The following is a 9,932-nucleotide window of genomic DNA, read 5'->3' as shown; positions in this document are numbered from 1 at the left end:
ATAGCGGAGACATAGCAACAGAGACACGGGGGCCCGGGCCCCGTATAAGGCCTGTAACACGAAGCCCCAGAATGCTTCACTGCCCGATTCACGTCGCTAATATAGACCCCTCTTACTGCAACACATTCTTTCTCTCTCAGTGCTATCGCTTCTCGCTGCCAGCACCTTATTATCTGTAATCAGGTTTTTGGTGCGTCGGTGTTTTCTCCAGCTCCGTGTTTAATTCTGCCCGAGAGAGGAAACAACAAAGTGACTTCCTGGAAACACACCCAGCAGGCTGTTGTGGCCGCCTGTTCGCCGTAGATCTGTGCGTGTGTCGTTTGGAGCTGTTTAATTAGCAGTCAGCCACAGCTGTTAAGGTTAAATGAAGGAGAAAAAAAATGCGGATTATTTAATGGGTGGTTTCAAGATGCCCTTTTCTAAATGTCACATCCAGATGTTTCTGGGAACCAGTCACCTGCAACCACACGTTTAAAATCAAACGTTGTGCAATGGTGTGATGTTACAAATTAGATTTTTCATGCTTTTGATTTTCAGCTCTTCATATTCCAGTGTTCAGGAATATTTAGTTGTACTATTTTATATAGATCCATCTATGTGTTGCTCGTATTTCTAATCTTCCGTCTCTTTAACAAAGATGGACCTTTTCCAGAAACCTGCTGTTTAATATCACATGTCTTCTTTACGATGGAGTACTGTCGCCAAAATTACGATAATAAAGTCTAAAGTTGTAATATTATGAGAACTTCGACGCATAAAAGCACTGCTACAACTGCAGCAAAATGAGGAATGTTAAACATTTTTATTATAAATTTTACAAGCAGTAAAATAATCTATTAACTCATCAATATTAGATTATTATATTATTCTGGTAAAGTCACTTTATTTTTGCATTATTAACACTTTATTGTGGTTATATTATAATTTTATTCTCATTATTTAAACTTATCCTTGTAATTTAATTTATCTTTTCTTAGCCTGACCTCAATAATTAAATGTAAAACTCCAAATTAAAAGACAAAAAGTTGTGCAGGTAGCCAAAGAAGATAATAATAATAGATTTTGACTTTTGCTACATGACTGCATGTGTTTTTTCTTCTTCTAACAGAGAAGAACTGAAGGACAAAGATCCAAAACTTCTCCTCAGTGCTTTAACTCTGCTAACTTTGGACCAAAAAAACTAAAGAAACAATTTTTACCAATTCAAATAAGAGACTAATTATTTTTAAAAAACTTACAGAAACTCCTGCCATTTAACTCTTATGGTAGATTTTGTAACTCCAGACATTAAAAGGACAGAAACTAAACGCGCCGGAGTTGAGATGGGACAGAAATGGTCGAAATGGCTCCATCATTTCAGTTTCTAAGACATGTCAAACTCAACAAAACATTTCCTGTTCTAAAACTAACAGGGGCCTTTCTGAGAGTGATTATCCTCAACATCAACAACCCAAATACATGCAAACATAAAACCAACAGACCACTTACTGTGACCTCCCCTTTCTGATGCTGCCCTGGGTAACCGCCCAGATAGCTCATATCAGAAAGCACCGCTGCTCTCATAAAGTTACATACCAGTAATATGAAAACGTCTCATGGATATAAATACATAAAGACTGCAACAACACTATAGAGGTTGGCATCATTTTCTTTTTATTAAAAAAATAAATAGAAACACAAACATTTTATACAAAGACAACAAAATCACAGAAATCATCACTTCAGTAAAGCAGAATTTAAATTCAACACATCTAAAACACTTACAGCTAATCTGACAATAATTTACCAGTAATGCTCATAATATATTCTTTTCTTTTTTACAGATTTACTGATAAAATGCTAAAAAAAAAAAAGAAAAGAAAAAAACAACAAGTGGGATTAAATTTTGATCATTGTTTCACCACAGTGTCAATATAATATCTGATTTTTATCTTCAGGTGTCAAGAAAACAGTTACAGTACAATCATAGTCAAAGACGCAGCAGTCATAGCAATCTGCAATGTACATTAGTGGAGATGAAGAGCTTTGAGATGTTGAACCTAAACTGAATTATGAAAGGAAAGAAAACTCGGTAACTCTTATTTTAAGGGGTTTGCATAAGACATAAACATGATGTAACTCCTGTTATGAACATGAATGACTCTTCATAAATGTTTACGACTGTTAAATAAAGACACTTTTAATGCAAAGGTACACTAAAAGTTAAAATAAAAGTTCATCAAAAGTGTGAACTTTGCAATATTCAGTAAGTAATGAGACTTTTAATGCAAAATAAAAGTGCCAACTTTGCATTAAAAGTGTCATTATTTACTGAATGACACTTTTTGACAACAGTCATAAGCATTCATGAAGACTCCTTCATGTTCATAACAGGTGTTATATCATGCTTATGACAGTCTTGTGCACACCCTTTCAAATAAAGTGTTACTAAAAACTTAAATGCAAAATAAATAAATAAAAAATGTCCATTTAAGATAACAACACAAGTTTGGTCTCACAGAGAAGGCAGATATATGGACTCAGTTTCAATCCAAACCTGTCATAATTGATCGTAATGGAACTTTTACATACACTGTGGCCTGTCGGCCCACGTTTACATTCTGGAGCAAAAGTAGCTGCACAAAAAGTGCAAAAGAAAACTACTTGGAAACGAAATGTGTATTTTGTTGCGCAACATATTTTTAATACTTCAAAGAGTTTTAAGGCCTTAATCCACCAGCAAATAGCATTAGACCTAAAGTTATAGAAAGCACTTTCACATTTTAATGTTCCAAATTCATCATCCAGCGTTAAACATTATCAACAGTTTAAAACCAAGAGTTGATTTTGATAGAATGTTGTCAGTTTGTTTGACAAAACAAAGCAATAAAAAGCTGGTTTTACGTCGGATGTTTGCTGTGAAATATAATCTTTTTATTTAGTGCCGTTTCACACCAAATGTCATCTGAAGGCACTTTGAAAAAAACAGTTCAATCCAATCCAAGTGGCAACAGTGGAGAGAAAACCTCCACTTTAACAGGAAGAAACAAACTGGGGCTTTGAGAAGACCTACAAAAGCTTTCACCTGAATTTTATCTGGTTTACTTTGACTAACCTCTGTGTCAAATTCAAGTTTATTTCTGCTTAGTTCTGTTGTATTTTGAATTTATTTACATTAATGTTTATGCCAATACTGCTAGTGTTAACTTGTTAACACTAGCAGTATTTGCCACAATTTCATATTTCATTATTAAATAAATGGAAACTTATGTTTTATCTTCATTTATTTGTTTTAGAGTTAAAGTACCATTCGTATGACAGTTGTACTGTTTTTAAATATATTCATATCTTCATTTTATATTTGACATTTTGTCATTTATATATCATCTTTCTCTTAGTATTAGTTCAACTTATTCTTGTACTTGTAAGACGGCACCTAATGGATACATTTAAACTTTTAAATATGTACTACGTCTGATGATTAGAACCAAGAAAAACAATTAAACAAAGATACATTTAATAAACTATATGCTTTCCATTAAAAATAGGAATGTCATTACTCTTATAAAATCACAGAATGATGCAGTAAAAACAATAAATTAGTTCTGATGAGGGTTTTCTATTAGATTGAAAATAACCTTTAAGCAGGTATTGAACATACTTTTCTTAAAGCCATTATTTCTGTATTAAATGTATTTTTATTGGTCTGATGTAACATTCAAATCTTCATTAGCTGCAACAGAAATAAAAGCTTAAAATTAATCTATAAGTTCTAAATTAATTATATATTCACTTAGTGAATTGAGGTATTTAAAACATTTTAATTTAAAAATTATTATAATTTATTAAATATTAATGTACATTTTCCATTAAAAGATTATAGCTACTTCTTGTAAATGAGTGTTTACTATCACTTTGCTTAAAATCAACTTGACTAAACTTTAATTTGTATTTTTTTCTGACGTTTTTATAAGAAATTAGACACCTTTAAGGTAAAAACTGTCCAAGCAGGTGATGGTAATCTGTTTGTTTCACCGCTATAAGACGAGTGACTAGCAGCTAATTTCTGTTACCTTGTAAGTCGAATTTGGACCTGGATTTGACATTTATCTGAGTTAACGGCGTTCTAGTTAAGAAGTGGGAAATTCAACATGGCGACGCCCATAAACCTTGTTTGCAGCGCCTCTTAAAAAAGTGACTTTAATACTGAAGGTTGCAGCAACAGCTGGGCGGGAAAGCGGCTCGGACGTCCTAGAAAACAAACAAAGAAACGCCGAGACGATCCTTGGTGTCTCTTTAAAGAGCTTCAACAGCAAGACGGCGAGTTTAGTGACTTCTGAAAACCGTGGCGTTGATTTATTAAGACTGGAAACCGGCCCATGCCTGCAGCTCAAACACACATCACCTAAACTTTCTGGGAATTCAGGCTCACATATTTTCATTGCATGCAAAGGGAACCATAACGATCAGACAGCATGCTGGTACAGGTTACTCCTCAGAAGGGAGACACGGCGACACAGTACTAGACTTTACTGCAAGACGTTCACGGTAACGCCGTCGTCTCCAGTCTGGCGATGTCGAGCAGCTCCTTACTGACCGGAGTGACGGTTCTGGCCACTTTGAGGCTACCGTGGAAACCAGGTGGACTGTGCAGGATGGACGGGGTGGATATGGAGGTGACGATGATGGGCGACGGGTTCTTGGACACCGTCTTTGGTCCCGGCTCCCTCATCGTGCTATCCAGCTGTGGAGGAAGAGAGAAGGAGGATTTTAGTTAAACTTAACATTATAAATGACAGGAGGTGATTGAAAATCTTACCAAGTAAATTTAGTCTAGTTTCTAATGCAAATATCTTAGTACATTTGAAATGAGACAAAGCTAACTCACAAGTAATTTTTTTAGCAAGAAATGGAGGCTTATTTTAAGTAAATAACTCCTTAATATTGAAGGAAAAGTTCTAGTTTCATTGGCAGAAAAATTAACTTATAACCAGACAAAATGCCTCATTATAAGTGAAATAATCTGCCAATGAAACTAGAATTTTTCATCAATATTAAGGAATTATTTACTTAAAACAAGCTCCTATATTTTGCTGAAACATTACTTTTAAGTTAGTTTTGTGTCATTTTAAGTTTGATAAAATATTTGCACTAGAAATTAGACAAAAAAAAATACTTGGTAAGATTTTGTATTTTTGCAGTGAGGTCAAGGAAAAAAAGATGGAGAGGTGCAGAAGTGGTTGTATGATAGATCAAAATCCCTCAAAGGACAGAAAACAATGTCACATTTTAATGCATTTTATACATCTGAAGAAATGTTTAATATCTAATTAATTCACTTAAACTACTAATGAAACATTATTGTAACATATTCCTAAGTGTTAAATTACCACAAAATCTTACTAAGTATTTTTGTCTAATTTCTAGTGCAAATGTCTTAGTACACTTGAAATACGACTAAACTAAATTACAAGAAACTTTTCAGCAAGATGTAGAGCTTGTTTTAAGAGAATACATCCTTAATAATGTAAAGCACTAGCTCCACTTTTCATCAATATTAAGGATTTATTGACTTAAAATAATCTCATATTTCTTGCTGACAGTTACTTGTAAGTTGGTTTTGTCTTATTTCAACTGTACTAAGACATTTTCACCAGAAACTAGACAAAAAAAGCTTCATTTTAATGCACTGAAAAATTATCCAACCATCCCTGTGGTGTTTTTTTTTGTTGTTTCCAAACTGGAGCAGTTCTTAGACCCAACCACTTCACACCTTTGCACTGATGGGAAGAGACTCTCTGCTGTGTCTGGTTGTAAAATCAAAAACAACATGAACAGAAGTGGAAAGTGGCAACAGATGATTATTTTTGCAGCAGTTAAAACATTTTAACAGCAGAAATTTAAGGACAGGTTGGAATGAGATGAAGAGAAAATAAAGACTTCCTGTCTTTCAAATGATTTTTGTTCTCATGAACCAAGTGCATGCAGTTAATTATTACAAATAATTTATATTCTAAGTGTTTTGAGAGTTATTCTTATATAAATTAGTAATGTGAATGAATTTTTAAAAGAAGAAACATAGTGCCAAAGCATTAGAACAGCATGTATTTACAGCTAATACAGCAATGTACTCTAAATTTTAACAGAGAAAATTAATTTCTTCACTATCTATCAAACAACTGTATTACATAAAATTATATTGTCAAATAAAACATCTTAATTTTTAAGGTGCTGCTATACGGTAAAATGGAGCATAAATGAAATAATTTCATGCAACCATGAAATGTAAAATATGAAATGAAAACAGGAATTTCTCAGAACAGCAACAAGAACAAAAGTTAAACTCCATCAGATGTGAGGATAAAAACAGCAGACAACATGGATTTGTTGATGATTTAGTTATTTTAATGCGTGCTGATTTAATGTGTGCATTGAACAATTAGTGGATTCTCACAGTAGCAGGCAGATGGCTGCTTGGCTGCCGGCTGATCTCCAGCATGCAGATGTCTTCAGGCTCCGTCAGAGTCTGAACAGCACGCAAATAAAAACAGTTTCAGTGTTTCTCCCCCTCAAATGATCTTCTGTAGCTGCATGTCAGGATCAGACAGGAATCTGCTTCATTTAGGGGAAATCAGCATGTTATGGTCAAAACGTCTCAACTCAGGGATTCTCACTTACAGCAACGATAATATATTAAAAAAAAGTCTACACAAAAAAGTCTTGAGGTTCTCGGTTTTGGTGATGATACAAAATTTATTACAAAAATCAAACAAAGATAAGATGTTTTTTCTGCCTTTATTGGCCTTTTATCTCGTGTTTTTTAACTGGAAAACAAACAAATCTGTTACGTAACACCACTTCTGAATATGAATAACTAAAAGAAGCAGGATTTCATGATATTTCTTCATTTTAATTCTTTAGCTAGAGCCAAAACTTGCACAGAGTTTAGAAAGCACATTAAAGTCATCCAACATTAATTAATAAAATAAAATAAAGCTATTTGTTGTTGCTCAATAATTTATAAAAAGAGATGTTTGAATTAAAGATGTTATATGTAACGTTTATAAAATATGTTGTTTTTTACTTATTTTTGAGACTCTCTGACCAGCACTGCTCCCAGAACAGACCTAAACTTCTACAAGCAGTGTTACACTTCAATTTGTAATTCATTTTTGGCTGCATTTGTTAGTGAATCTTGTGTACAGACTCTTTCACATGCAGCAGAGGCGTTTATACTCCTGTATAATAGTAACTCTAGAAACTTTTCTGCTGAAATAACTGAAACAAATGACGAACAGTTTGCTTCAGTTGTACAATTTGCCATGTTTTCCCTCTTATTTTACTTTTTTTGTGGTATTTTCTGTAAAGACAGATGTCTGGAGAAGTGTGTCACTCATTATGCTGGAGGGGTACGAAATTTCTCTGAGCAAATGCTGCGGATATTTACATTATCAGAGCCATCGCAAAAACGTCTACCAGCAGAAACGTTTGGGTTTAACGGGAAAAAAAAACAAAAAAAAAAGATATGAGGGTCATAAAATATAAAATGTCATGGACTGTAGCAAAATCACAAGTTTTGTCTGCAAATACAACTCTGGAGTGGAGTGTCCACCACGGAGGGGGGAAGAAATGTAACAGCAATTTGTCATAGTTATGTTTTCCATTTTTGTGTTTCCTTTCCTTTCTACCATCACAAAACACTTTGATATGTTGGAGACAGCACTCCCAGGGGAACCGTGCAGCTCCTTTTGTTCAAAGAAAGGATAGTTGTCTGCCATTAAATATTCTGCTGATGAAGAAAAATTATGTTTACTGTGTTCATGTCATGATACAAGGGATTCATTTTGTTTGTTTTGAATGAGGTCTTATCTTGCTTTTCTTGTTTTTTATGTTGAGTAGTTTGGTTTATTTTCACCTCCTTTCAGATTTTTTGTTTCTTTGTTTGGTTGAATCCACACAAATACAGATATCTGCCAGAACAACATTTACACTCATAAGATTTGTTTTAATGCTTTTGAAAATAAATATTTAAAAAAACTGGTGCTTATATGTGGAATAGATACCCAAAGATAACTAAAAACAAATAATCAGAGGCCCATTTTCCAGATATCCATACTGATATTATATGATAGAAACCCCAAGAGTGAGGAAATGTTTGTGAATTTCAACATATTTTTTCACTTTTTCTAGACTTTGTTTCCATTAGACTTCAAATAAGAACTGAAGAAGCGACTGAAAGGAAAAGAAACACCAGCTACAATATCTGTGTTAGATTATTTAACCCAGATCTGCTTTAGCCGTGCTTGGACGCTTCCTCTTTTGAAATTTGAAGTTGTTGATAATGTCGCCACCTACTGACAAACAAAACATACTGCAACCTTCTTGAGTGGAAGGTTGCAGTATGGTTACAAATTTTTCACCTTTTTTATAAAAAAAAGGTGAAAATTTTTGTAAAAAATGGAGGAAAAATGTCAATAGTGTTACCGTCACTGTAGTTTGTTCCTTGCTGCCTGCTGTGCCCTTGGTTTGTTTCACATTGTCTTTTTTCCTAAACTAATATAATGCTGATGCAGTTTTAGCTTTAATTTGAAAATTGACACTTTTAGCCGTCATCTGAACTTTGCTACATTTGTGTTACAGCAGCAAAGTAAACAGGCTGAGAATCCTAAAAGCACAAAAATTATATAAAGTAATGGAAAAAACTGAGTGGAGAGAAATGGGTGACACAATAATGAAAACATTCATTTAAAAGGCAAACATTAACATAAATTTACACAAATGAGTTACATTTAGCTGATCTGTTGAGTCATGCACTTTAAACCTCCAGCTTAAAATATTTCCTTATGATGCAGTGATAATAAATTGTATTTATTTCCAAATACATTTCTTAAAGTTTGGCGAACAAATATTGGGTTGTGAATTCACACTTACATTTTTAAGGTGATTAAAAAATGTAAATATAAGACACAGATAACCCGAACACATACTGTACAAGGAGAAGTTCTAAAATATTTAATTATTTTATTTAGGGATAAAAGCCATCAAAACCAACAAGGCAGATTTTTACGCCTCTGTAAACATGTTGTGATAAAAAACCTTTGGCTGAATCTCAAACCCACAGAACAGATTTCTGTGACAGAATCCTCTCCTCACCAGGTGATCAAAACGCCCCTGCTGTCCGTTTCCTCAGCAGCTGTAAGCGACAGTGGACTCAGGTGTCGGCACTGACCCCAAACGACCTTTTCTCACGCTTCTGTTTCCCAGTGAAGGTGTTTATCTGATTTGTAAACTGACCCGTTCAGGTTTGTTGCAGATATTATTCTACTGACGTCACTCCTAAAGGCAACCTACTATATTTCATTCAACAGGTTAGGATAGATCTATGGTCTAAACAAAATATGTACATGACATTCTTTGCACAAATTTACTCTTAGATAATGAGATTTCAGAGATTTCAATCTATTTTGAGATGTTTTAGAGGCTCCTTTCACTTTAAATCCAAATAAGCTGCTGCTGGCCGCGACCCCCAATTCAACGTTTGGTTTGCACTTGTACGTGAAAATGACTGCAAACAAAAGCGCTATTATACAACCCTTCATCTTTGAAAAGCAGAAGTGGAGCCTGCTGTACAATAAACAAGGATGCAGCAAGTGGTTTCTGGATGGTAAGTCAGCAATAAAACACTCGCCTTTTCCAGCAGCCATTGTACGGCGCATACAGCGGTAAAACCAGCTGTCCAAACGTGCCGGTTTGCTAGGTGATGGGTGGAACTCTGCTGGGGTTGCTAGGTAACAGGCACTTCCTGCTGATTTGTCATGTTACATTCGGAAGGTTTTTGAAATGACTCCTTTTCCAGAAATAATAATAATAATAATAATAATAATAATAATAATAATAATAATAATAATAAAAACAGCTGGCTGGGTGTTTTTGTTTTCTTCCAAGCGCCTGAG

At 34.3% G+C, this 9,932-nt stretch overlaps 1 protein-coding gene across 1 annotated transcript in view; it reads right to left on the bottom strand.

Moving 5' to 3' along the window:
- Positions 1-3,849: 3,849 nt before the first annotated feature.
- The window catches only part of LOC103481533 (melanopsin-A), a 30,782-nt gene continuing 24,699 nt past the window's right edge, over positions 3,850-9,932 (bottom strand). The window contains exons 10-11 of the mRNA XM_008437056.3: positions 6,434-6,505; positions 3,850-4,723 (exon numbers count right to left, since the gene is read on the bottom strand). Of these exons, the coding sequence (XP_008435278.2) occupies positions 4,523-4,723; positions 6,434-6,505 (273 nt within the window). The 3' untranslated portion in view covers positions 3,850-4,522. The remainder of the gene's footprint in view (positions 4,724-6,433; positions 6,506-9,932) is intronic.

This window comes from Poecilia reticulata, chromosome 19 (assembly GCF_904066995.2).
Source record: "Poecilia reticulata chromosome 19, P_reticulata-male-v2, whole genome shotgun sequence".
Classification (NCBI taxonomy): Eukaryota; Metazoa; Chordata; class Actinopteri; order Cyprinodontiformes; family Poeciliidae; genus Poecilia; species Poecilia reticulata.
The sequence above is the reverse complement of the archived record's forward strand: the minus strand, read 5'-3'. Positions and strand labels throughout refer to the sequence as shown.